General features: G+C 40.8%; 1 protein-coding gene and 1 non-coding gene across 5 annotated transcripts; both read right to left on the bottom strand.

Moving 5' to 3' along the window:
• Positions 1-176: 176 nt before the first annotated feature.
• On the bottom strand, positions 177-12115 carry LOC108108020 (prominin-like protein). Of its 4 annotated transcripts, none has more exons than XM_017215879.1 (15): positions 12032-12115; positions 11232-11376; positions 5262-5797; positions 5060-5207; positions 4864-4992; positions 4599-4786; positions 4370-4534; positions 4175-4305; positions 3783-4118; positions 3614-3723; positions 2601-3549; positions 2337-2476; positions 1827-1886; positions 1571-1735; positions 177-599 (listed from the first exon to the last, which is right to left on the bottom strand). In XM_017215879.1, exons 3-15 carry the CDS (start codon positions 5662-5664, stop codon positions 488-490), a joined length of 3036 nt encoding a protein of 1011 aa, XP_017071368.1. In that variant the 5' UTR covers positions 5665-5797; positions 11232-11376; positions 12032-12115; the 3' UTR covers positions 177-487. The 4 variants fall into 4 exon arrangements, with proteins under 4 accessions (XP_017071368.1, XP_017071369.1, XP_017071370.1 ...); XM_017215880.1 differs by having other exon boundaries at positions 11956-12044; XM_017215881.1 differs by lacking the exon at positions 11232-11376 and having other exon boundaries at positions 12032-12050.
• Trnam-cau lies at positions 6629-6701 on the bottom strand. The gene has a single exon. It is a non-coding gene; the product is annotated as a tRNA-Met (tRNA).
• Positions 12116-12512: the final 397 nt, after the last annotated feature.

Raw genomic sequence — 12512 nt, forward strand, 5'->3', positions numbered from 1 at the left:
GGCGAATGGCCAACTTCTTCAAGGGACTCATCAGATCCGACGCCTGCCGCTCGGCCCTCTATAGCCCGGAGTCTCCAGGCTCCAGAGTTCATTAAATGCTCCGGTTGGGACAATCCCCCCGCCGGATCTATCCGATTCATCGTGCTCGTCGTTTGGCAACATTTTTTTAAAAGTAATTATAAGAGGGTATTTGAGAATTTTCGTATTTCATTTTTGCTTCGGCCTGCACTTAATATTAACTAAAAGTTCTTCTTCAGCTTCCAGGTCAATGGCAGATCTCCTGGTCGGACCAAAGTGATAACATACACGTGGTGCTACACTACTACTTAATTAAATTATATAATTTCAGTTATCTTTTTGTTTACGCTTTTAACTAAAAGTACAGTCTCAGTAGGGGGTATACAAGGAAACGGGGCAAAGGGCGTTTGGGTTCAAAATAAAATCATCCATGTTGCCACCTCTCGAACAGACCTCCGTCTCCGTCCGTCTAATCCTGCTCGGAGGCCCCCGGGTAGTAGTAGGGCGGTGGACGTTCGTACTCCGAGGATGGCGGCGCAGCTGGAGGATTGTGGTATCGTGGTGGCTCGTGGTCCCAGTGCCTGCGGATTGTAATAAAATTGAATTAGTCTATCGGAAATATGCAGAGGTTATTAAATATTTATAGTGCGACCAACCACGCACAACACAGAAACACAGAAGGGCGCAGTAGCTGCGAGTAATCAGATTAGTTGGTCAACATAGATGGGAACCCGATATAGAGTTAGTGGCATTTGGTCATGAAAAGACAATCATCAAAGAGGGGACCAGCAGTTTACTTATTGGGGATAAGCTTTGAGTAATTAGCTGTGGGCTTGTCTGCTAAGAGATCGTGTCCAGAAGTGTCTGTATCTTTGGAACAGCAATCTACGAAAGCTTTTCCAATTAACAAATGTAAACAGTTCAACACACAAACATATAGCCTTAAGTGACGTAAAGATTTTCACAATATTATTGCATAATTTTAAAAATATAATAACAAAATCAATGCCAGCAATGTTTATTCATTACTTTCAGCCAATCGAAAAGAAAACTGTACTTTGCAAATATATAAACCAAGAGGGAACTAAGCAGATGTGTAGGGGGTTTCCAGTCCTTTCACAAACAGTCAGAAATTTATTCAAATCGAGGCTGTCGGGGAAGCACACCGATCGAAGCTTTCAAGAGGCAATTTACCGAGCAGAAACCGAAACCGAGCATTTGGGTCATGCCTAAAAGAAACCATCTGCCGCCAATGCCTTTGGCCGAGTGCCATTGGTCACACCTTTAGCGCTAAATTAAACAAAATTAAAAATTAGCGATTTAGCAGCGGTCTAAACGATCAAGGAAAACTGGTTATCGATGCTGTCAGGCTAATTAGTTATCAGTGTTACGCAGCTAAGATGCATTTACTGTGGTTATAATATATTGGTTACTTGGTAACTTAACTATACTTTTTTTTAAATTATGTTTTTTCCAATGTCTCAGTTAAGATAGTCTTTTTAGTAGTGCTTAAAAGCAGGAAAAGCTTAACGGGGATTTGGAAGACACTTACGTGGGCGCCATGTCGTTGTAGCGCATGCTGCTGCTACCTGGGGCTCCATCCCCGCCGCGATCTCCACAGGATCGATTGCTCCGCGAAACGCCAGGCGAGGTGTCCTCATAGTAGTCCTGCTGCTCCCGGCGCCGCTCATAGGCTTTGCGCCGTTTCTTGGGAACACTAAAAGGGTCGATGCAATGGGACAATAGGACACAGAATTAGCACAGCTGCTAGCTAGGCAGGTCAACAGGGTGAAAGGATGATCTCTTACTTAGCCAATGGTACATGTTCGCGATCGCGTTCACTATAAGCGTCGTACAGATAGTCGCTGCTGCGGGCGGGATGATTCGGGGTTAGCGGTGAAATGAGAAAAATGTGGACGGCTTAGTTGTGGTGCAAACACTGACTTTTTTTTAGCTTGGTACATGCGTACATTTATAAAACAAATGCTGAAAGTTAATTAAGGTAAATGGTATCCAACCCAAGGTGTTAGTCTGTCTTGCTCTTGCTGGGAGAGTTATCGGGATCCGCAATCGTTAGGGTCATCTCGATCTCGTCCCAGGCAGCTGAATCTACTTCATCATATTGAATTGGATCTTCACCACCACCACCGCGAGTGGGTTCCCCGGAGGCACAGCCACAATAGGCCTGTTGCCCTCCGGAGCAGCTAACTATTGGCGGTGGGACATACGGTGCACCCGTGCAAATGGGACAGCTTTGGGTTAGGGCGGGTTAGCTGAGATGGCTGAAAGCGAATTAGAGTATAGGGAAAACAACTTACCCTCCCTCGACCACGCCAGCGGCTCCAACGGTGGCCAAATATGGATAGATCTTCTTGTACAGGCACATCAGACGGTGGGCCACGAACAAGATGGGTAAGAAGAGCAGGGCACACAATAGTATGCCAACCCAGAATCCGTTCTGCAAATTAAATTGTCATTGAAACATACATCTTTTCAAGCGGGAAAATCAATACAGATGTCATAAAACCTATCGTCTCTATAGACATTTTCCCTTAATATCTAGGATATTAATAATAACTCACAATGGGATCCACAATGCGGTGGCAGATCAAGTCGACTCCTCGGTGATATATATAAGAGATGGGCGCACAGTGTCCCACCCTTTCGTTGGCCTCCACTAATATCATAGCAATGTAGTCGTTAACTATTTGTTCAATTGTCATTGTGAGGTTGCCTCCTAGGGTATTGATGTAATCCTTGCCGCGCGTTTTGATGAAGTTCTCGGCTTTTATTGCTGTGGCAGTCAGAATGTTTATGGATTTAGCAAAGTCATTGTTCTCGTATGTAACTAGCTCATCAATCTTCTTCAAATGGGCTTTCATCTTGTGCACAATGGCCTCGAGCTTTGGCACAAAGTTATTGTAGATGGCCTTGGCATTGTTACCCTCATTCCAGAAAGCCACCTTGGCCCAGCCGTAGGCCGGGTACTCCAGATCGTTGGAAAGTTTGAAGAGTTGATTGGAAAGTTTATTCAGGTCCGTTAACGTAAATCGGTCGCACAGTCCATTTTGATAATACAGGGAGCTGTGGTACGAACCAAACTCAGCATTTCCGACGTCAGTCAGTTCCTTTTGGTCTTCCGGCGTCAGCAGTATCACATCAGAAAGTTCTTGGTCGAAGACCTTGAACTCCTCTGCATCGCCCTCTCCGTGGGTCATCACCTTAATGTTCGCCAAATCGTTGATGTCGTAAATGTTATTCACTCGCAGCATCTCAAATATGGTCTGGTTAGCATGACAAGCCTTGATAGCGGTTGACATTTTTAGAGGTTGCGACAGGTCCTTGGAGCCTTCGCCCGTCGGCAAGAAGCGATTTAGATCAATTTGAGCGTCCAGTTGTCGAAACAGGCTGTTGTTTTCTTGATCCCTCAACGGAGCACAGGCTCCTTGGTAAGTCACCATGCCCAACATAAAGTAGAACAGACCAACAAGTGTGATGAAGGAGAAGACACAGAATATCAGCAATATGGCTCTAAATATTGTAATAAAAAATAAGATTCAATAAATGATGATATTATATAGATTCCATTACTTACAGAAGCAGGCAGGTTGCGCCGGTGGACTTGCTGCAGCATTCATCACCGTATCCGGTTCGACGGCGACCAAAACAACCACACATAAGAGCAAAGATAAGAATAAAAAGTACCTAAAAAATAAAGTACATTTTTAGGTTAAAGAACTCTAAAATGTGGAGTGCAGTCTTACCAGAAGGATGAGCAGGCACACAATTAGGCTAACAACGTTTCTATCGTGGCCAAATCGTTCGTAAACGTCGTCGAACGACTTGGTCGAGGTCAAAGTCTTCTGCTGGATATCACTCAGAACTCCCTCCACAATGTTCTGCACATTTTTTGCGTGCTCGCGGAATACCGACCTTCCCTTCGTCAACTCTTTCACCATGGGCGGCACAACGAGGGACAGCTGGGTCCTCACCTTCTCGCTAACCTGGTTCAAACGCGCAAGCCCTCGTTGAGGTATATAGTAGTACTTCTGCTCAATTATTTTCTCCATTCCCTTCACATATATATTAGAATCGGGTAGCTAAAAAACGGTAACGTTATTATCATTATTTTGACCAGTTTTAGTTTCAAACATACTAATAAAAGTTGTAAACACTTTGAGAAGTCAATGGATGTGACATCGGTGGTGTCCAGAAACTTTTGACAGATCTGGAGCTGACAAAGATTGGCCACTGCGAAAATGATATCTCGCTTAAGTCCTCGCAATTCTGAAAATTGAAGACACAATTGTTAATATACATTGCAACGTTATGTTATTTATCATGTCCTTACCATCTCTTAACTGCGCTGCATAGAAGCGAAGGTCTTTCTCTAAAATATCCACTTGCCTCATCAGTTCCAGTGCCTCGGGCATGTTCTCCAAAATTCTTTCTATCTCGGCTAACGAATTACTCTGCGACGTATCGGTGAGATCCAAAAATATGTGCGTGTGGGCATCTATAAAGGGGAAGCAATAAGAAATTACATATTTTACAGTGTTAATATCGCTTAATATTCTTACTGGTTAATTGATCAATCACATGGGTCTCCATCTCCTCGTAGTTGTTCATCATCAGATGATAAACGTGATCGGACACATCCTTCAGATAGGTGCAAGTGTCCTCGCTGCCACGCTTCATCGTCTCGGATGTCTCGGAAAAGCCGCTGTCAATCATTTTGTTGGTAACAAAGGCGATAATAATGCCAAAGCTGCCGGAGAGATCGATTCGATGGTTAGATGGGTTAGAATCACTCTTTGATATGAATGTCTAGCATCCTTCACTTACATCAGTCCAATAACGAGCAGTAGCAGACAGATGCCGCAGCAGAAGCGTCGCTGGGCATCCTGTTTACTGGTACACGGAGGGCAGCCCTGTCGACAACGTCGGCAACAACAGAAGCAGCAATAGCATACTCTGCGGGAATAGGAATATATATATAAATACTAATATCATTAAACATTTAGGTGTGTTTAACACTCACGCAATAAACGGTATAACAATAATGAGCACCACAAGAACAAACACACAGATTAGAACCATCCAATAGTGAGCAAGAAGATCACGCCAGTCATTCTCCTCAACCTTGGGGCCCAGCCTCAATGTGTCCCCGTTACTTACTACAATGTAACCTGTACAAATATTTTGATTAGAATAAATTTTATTCTCTATCAAGCACTACTCACCCTCCGGAATTGGCTCATCCCTATATAGGACCTTGTCATACAGAAAGTGTGTAAAATTGAAAATAGGGTTCATGGCCGATGTGGGAGGTTCTGGTTCCTTTGTGTAGTTGGACGTCGGCCTGTACTTGGTGTATTCCACTGGTGGCCAATGAGGTTGGCCGAGCTGCTCGTGAGTGGTTCCATGGTCAGCATATCCCTCACGCCATGATCCGGGCGCATTATCGTTTTGGGCAATTGCAGGCCGGATCAGCGTGGCCAATGCAAATCCAAATATGGCTACACTGAGTCCACATATGGCCAGGTAGGCTATCTGACGTCTCCGGCGCTGTCGTCGCTTCCGAGAACGCATGGTTTTCGACTTGACAGCGGCCAGAGGCTCTTCTGTGACCGCCGCTTGACTCATCTCCGGCTGCGTTTCAAAAAACTTCGTGCCTAGGAGAAGCTTCTTTAAACTCACTAACGTGCTAAGCAGCTGCTTTTGATCTTATTTCCTTCGGTGTAGTAGCCCACACCCATTTCACACGTCAATGACCGGCCTACAAAATAGAAAACACATAATATTAATAATGAATTATAAAATTAGTTATCCAAAATGTACAAAAAGTATATACAAGGAAGGCACACAAACCAATATTAGTAAGTGCTATGTAATAGACCCAGCCTTAGTAATTATCTTCGAAGTTTATCCTATCCACGAACAATTATCAAAGTAATCTTTAATATCAATTCCTTCGCATTTAAAATGTGATTGGGAGGGACAATGGGAAAACTGAATGATTTAAGAACATCCGAGGATCTAGGTTGGCTCACACCCTAATGTGGCCGTGGCATGTCCTCATCCAATAATAAATGCGTGGCAGAGGCAATAAAATATATTCGCTTCTTGGTGTGTCCAGGCAAATGGGGCATAATCCAATCCCTGACTTGGAATAGGATTGGCTCCACATCGCAATGCAGACACAAATACACACCCAGAGGCACTCTCACATCCACTTGACATCAATTAAGGTCAATAAAAGCCGAGAAGATGACAATGGGTTGAGGCATTAGCAGCCCGAGAATGCAATCCACTGGCGATACAAAGGACTGGGCCCCGGCATTGGATTTGGCACTTTGCCCACTGCTGGCAGGTGTTACCTCTATTTCGAGGAGGTGAAAGTTCCTTTGGCTTCGGTTGAATGCACTTGTCCGTAGATCATGAGTCACCAACTGTGCTAGAGTAAATAGCGTCCATGTTCAACCCTTGCATAATTACTCAAATATTAAATAACTAGCTTTGAGAAATACTAAAAATAGGCAAAGCAAATGCAAACGGCAGGGAAAAAACATATTGCTAAACAGAAAAAAATAGCAAAAAAAAATGTACATGCCCCGAGTGAGGCTCGAACTCACGACCTTAAGATTATGAGACTTACGCGCTGCCAACTGCGCCATCGAGGCATAAACACGTTGGCGGCAAATAGCAAACTTCTGCGGAAGATTCTAATGTAAAAATTCTATCTACAAAAAAATATACATGTTCAAATATATATGTATATATATATATATATATATACATACATGCGAAAATGCATATGCAAACATTTGTTTCAAATAATCAGTATATTCTCATTATTGATGTCAAATAAGCTACTGTTAATCTTGTTAAACTGAATCATAAAAAAGATTAAGCTTCGTGGCAAGCATTGTTATAAATCATTTACTTATTTAGTTACTCACATAACAAATGTAATATAATACACTATCTATTTATCTTTTTCATAAAAGATAACAAACAAAATTTTAAAAAAGATATTTAAAAACCATTTCTAGTTCTGGCGAGATTGTTGGTTTCCTTTAAAAATAAAGACTAAAACTAAACCAGTTCAGCCTGCAAGGGCATATAATTTAACTTGCTGTGTAATTTGTTTTGATTAAGATTCTTTTTCTTGTCGGCAACATTTTTTTTTTATAAAAAAGAAAAAACCGACTCACTATCAGCCTTGCTCATATTTCCAACATACATAGATCTAAAGAATGAGTGTGCTCATTTGATACCCGTCAGTGGCAACTGTAAATTTATGGCCATCGAGCCGAGCAACAAGCAGCAGTTACACTCATCGACTGTCTTTGCACAAGAGCCATAGACAAAGAAATCGAAAAGTTTAATGAACTTTGTGGGCGAGTGGACGATGGAAGGGCTACGGCAGGCTAATGCAAGCGGCCAAGGGTCTGCCCCTCGACTCGACGGCTTCCCTTGGCATTATGCTTTATAGCCTAGCCCTGGCCCCTGTCATACCCCCGAAACCCCGAAACCAGCACAGACTGTGTCGCAACACTACATATATTTATAAACACAATCGGAGCACTGCATTGCCGTCTGGTTATCTCAGAGGTTGTCCCGCTTTTTCCATGCTTACTTTCTGGAAAGAGCTTGATTAGCAGGCGTGTAAAAATAGACGTTTGCTGCGGATTGCACCTGATGACAGGGCCTTTATGTCTGTCCAAACAAGCGGACAAATGTTTTGGAGTCGATTGCGTATACGCAGCGTTGTCTGGCTGGGAACAAACTAAAGGCGCTGGAAAAACGATGCTCCATTCTCTGCTCTGATGCTTCTGTTACTGCTGCTGTGCAGAAAAATCTCTATACCCATGGAGGACTAGCCTTTGAACGGCCTTGACACGCGGCACGCTGCGGGCTACGAACTGGGGTCTTCTACGTCCCGAAGTTTTCTGTTTTACCCTTACCAAAATCTGACTTGGAACGGAACGCAGAACGCAAATGCTGAATCCAAAGCATAGCCAGAGGTCGCATCTTCTCAGCAATTTAGAGAAAACAAAACAATTTGCAGCTTCGGCTTTTTGGGAGGACATCAGGATAATCAGGGACATGCGCAGTCAAGGGCTGCAAGGATGCTGCACACCCTCGAACAGTGGGCGGAACAGGCCAACGCTCGGCAAGGCCGTACGAAAAATGCCCTTAATTCCGGTTAGAGTTCAGTATTACACAGTACAAAAACAAAATGTTTTTCTATGTTCATTTTATAAGAATCTATCTTGAATTCTCTTCCATTGGCTATTTTGTAAAATTTGCAGAAATCGTTAAATGAGAAATTCAAGGTATTCAGTAAGTAAACAAATAAATCAAATGGAAATTAAAGAAATGCGGCCATAATGTGCATACCTAATAATAAAATGGCTAGAACGCAAAAGCAAAGTAATAATAATAATCGGGTCGTAAAATGTACACAATTCCAGGAATCTGTTAATTCGAAACAAAAGAAGTCGTAAAAAGTATCTAACCAGAATCAAACATTATCTCTATAGTATTTGCTAAATAAATCTCAACTCTCTCCTTACTAATAGCAATAATATCAGGCTAATAAAAAGTACACCATTCTAGTACAGAGTGTTTCACAATCTGCTAATTTGGAGAACAAACTTGTTTGTAGAATGAATCAAAATAAACTAGATTATTTAAAGGCTTTAACAAGCTGTTACGAACATAATATACCCATTGTCGTCAGTGAGTGTCTGGTATCGTAATAAAATTTCCCTTTTAGGTAACGTGAGTCAAAGCCTGTAACAAAGGCAACAATCCATCTTTTGAAATTGAATGGGTTCCGCCTGTTCCTACCCAGCTGATTGAATCCACCTGGTTTTTTTCTTATTTTTGCACCAACAAGAGAAAGTTGACAAAGTTTTAAGAAAACTTATTTGGCGATACCCGTATTGGGTCACAGGCACGGACCAATAGAACAGGTGGCACCTGTATCTGCGGAGACGCCAAGTGCAAGGTACTTAAAAATCTGCTAGCAGCTAAATCAGCAAAAGTAGAACCCGAACATTATTAACTTAATGACGGTACCTGAGCGTCGGTCGCTTATGGCTTGTATAAACAAAAGAATTAAATACAAAGTGAAGGTTGAATTAATAAAAACAAATTCCTCCATCTACACAGAGTCACAATCAATGTCAGTAATATCGCAAAAAAGAAAAATGCTGAGTGGTACATAAATACAAAAAATAATTCACATGAAGGTAAAAAATATGCTGTACTTATTGGAATTTAAATGAAAATAAATTAGTATTTTGATTACGAAGATAGCAATGACCTTTCCTGATTTAAGTAGCTTTGATATCTTTAAATATCAGCATGTGTTGGCTGAATAAAACGATATATAGAAAACTATTGAATCAACATATTATTTTTAATTCTTTACTATTAAATCTACATATTATTTTTATGAGTAATGCAATTGAGTTCTTTAAGAACTCTATGTAAAGCGATAACGTCCACATATATCACACACTCAAAATAATAAGTGGGAAGTTTGTGATTAATCTGTTTATAAATATAAACTTTTCCCAAGAAAACTGCAACTAACTTGGTGACTGATTGAATTGAGAGCACACACACTTCACATCATCTCTTTTCATTTCGGACCGCCTCCGCCAAATGACATCCACATCCACATCAAAATTGGAACAGCCGGCGGAGAAGTCCATGGACGCCGTGCCGAGGCGAAAGATATCGCAACAGAACAGGTTGCCCTGCCGATGAAGTGAAGTCGTGCCAAAGCAAAAACTCGTTTCTTGTGACTCACTCCCCGATATAAAAACCGCAGAAAAATGGGCTAATCACACAAGCAGATACAAAGTAAACTTCTTTAGATCAAAACTGAAACACTGAACGAATCCAAACAAAGGAAGTCGGGTAATGCAGATGGAGAAAAGGGGCGGAAATGAACTGAAAAGTCAAAACATCGAGTAGTAGTTTGCATTACTTTACTAAAGAAACGGAAGCCAAATACACTGTCAGAAACGGGAGATACGTGCTCAATGATGCATTATATCATCTTGATTCTCTGACGTTGAGTCAGCGTATTTGCTAAATGAATCTGATATGAAGGTTGACAATCTCTTGCTCACTTATCCAATTGCTTATCATATTGCAAACCTTAGACAAACTTTGGTCTATTTTAGGTTTGTTCTCGGTTGTTGAAGGTAGACATTAGAGATCCACTCAACTGGTTAGCGTCATATGTTTTCCATTTGGCCGGGCAGTACTTAATTAATGATTCTGAACTCTGGGCTAGGCATATTTGTCTTTAATTCAAGCTAATATTAACGTCTCCTTACAGATTTTATGTTAGTTTACTTTTAGATAGCGGAAAGCTTATGATATCATTATAATAATAATTAGTTTATGTTCTTAGTTCTTCATCTTTTATTTATAACTAAAGTTTGTCGCTTAAGATTTAATTACTATAACCGGACTTGAGTAGTTTTAAACGTTATCGTTCATTTTGGGACTGTTAAAAATCATTTAACAGTTCAAATCGGCATATGTTTGAATGTACACTACCAAAAATCAAAGGAAATATAATTTTCACTGACTGAGCTCGCTTTTTAGCTTCCCAATGTACAGCTGTACTTAAAATAGATTTATCAGACTTATAAAATTAAAATTTCTCGATGACTGGTTTTTTGGAAATACCAGTGTGCATATTTTACTATGAGACATAAAATGCTTGCTTCTTTAGGCAGAATTTAAAGTGTGTTGCTCTTTTTCAGCGGTGCTTATTGAGTTCTGTGAAGTGTGAGTCTGGGAAATGATAAAATAGCACCCGAAACACTATAAATACACGGATTCCACTCGGCTGGGTGCCGTTTCCACCACACGCATCCGTATCTCAGGTCAGGGATGTATGGTACACGGTATATGTGTATATGCGGGTGCGTGTGTGTCCGCGGGTGTTCCTTTTTCAAGTATTTTGTATTGCGAAGAGCAATTAGTGCAGTGCCACATATTAATTATGCACACTGCCAGGTGGGAATTCTGAACGACATGGCGATGAGGATGTATCATATAATTCGAAGCAGGAAGGGCTAGTATGACCACTAATTCAACACCGCAAATTGAATAACTCGAGTCTCGGGTGTGTGTAAATTGAAATAAACAGAATAAATGAGCCGAACGACACTCACCAACATCGACAACCGCCGCCTAAGCCAATTAAGCTGGCTTTGGGACTCGGATTCGTGGAAGATGATGCGATGTCCAAATCCAATTAGTCGTAGGATCCAGCGATCGGCCACAATTTCAGATTTCCACGTTCGTATCACCCAGATGCTGCAAGGGAAGCGTGTGGAATTGTTTTAGATGGGTTCCTCGGTAACGTAGCCGTATTTGCAATAAAACACCCAATTTGGAACTTTAATAGTGAAATTTGGCAACCTTATAAAAATGCAGATCGATTGAATAGCGTTGGTTTAGGACTAAAAATTAAAGATTGTGTTTCCGTGTTAATTCGTGTAAAACTTCAGTCAAATATCACCTATTATTAACAGATAAATCAAAACCGATGGAAAGTTCTTTGAACGAAAAAAATGAACTCGGAATTCAGGTCGTTGGCGCAGCGATTTTCCCAGTTTCCCAATTTCCAGCTTCCAATGGCCCTTTTGGCCTAATTGGAGTTTTCCAAAGTGAAGTCTATGTAAAATATGAATATTTATTAATCCAATGTAAAACCCTTTACACGATTTTAAAACCAACACGCACAGGTATGTATGTTATATATATATAAGGCTTTATTTGTATGTATCACTGCACTGCACCGCCCTTTCGAAACATTCTGCTCTTTGTTTTATTATGCTCAGTTCCACCTGGCATTTGTTGTGATTTTCACTCGCTTTTCATATTTTCCCGTACCAGTAGGCGTGGCCAATCGAATTTCAGTCACGCGAAGGAACGCTTCATTCAGACTAGATCCGCCCCGGAAATTCACCTTTTCTATTTCAATTTTATCCGATCGAAAAATCTTCGCATTTCAAAGAGTTCTGGCCAGTGTGACCGTTGGTGAAGCGTACAAATATGCCTTCGTGGCTTAGAAATATTTACTAAAAGATACCTATATAATTTTCTGGATGAATACAATGCAACCCTCGAAAATACTTTAAGAAACGATAAGCGGAGTCTACAACCTTAACCGAAAAATTAATTTTAAATTTCAATTTGTTTCAAAATTATAAAGCTTAATTTAGCGCTCTTTTAAAACAGTAAATTCAAAACTTAAATTGGTTGTTATTCAATTTCTTAAAAACAATGTTAAAAATATGATTTATTGAAATTGTGTAAAATAGTGGCTTCAAGCTTCCTGCTGAATATAAGGGACCCTCGAAATATGTTACCAGTCTCATCAATGCGAATAAAGATTTGCATTTTTATAGAAAGCAGGAGCTTTGTTAAATACTTACTTTATAAGCTTT

The sequence above is a fragment of the Drosophila eugracilis genome, unplaced genomic scaffold (genome assembly GCF_018153835.1).
Source record: "Drosophila eugracilis isolate 14026-0451.02 unplaced genomic scaffold, ASM1815383v1 contig_2088, whole genome shotgun sequence".
Lineage (NCBI taxonomy): Eukaryota > Metazoa > Arthropoda > Insecta > Diptera > Drosophilidae > Drosophila > Drosophila eugracilis.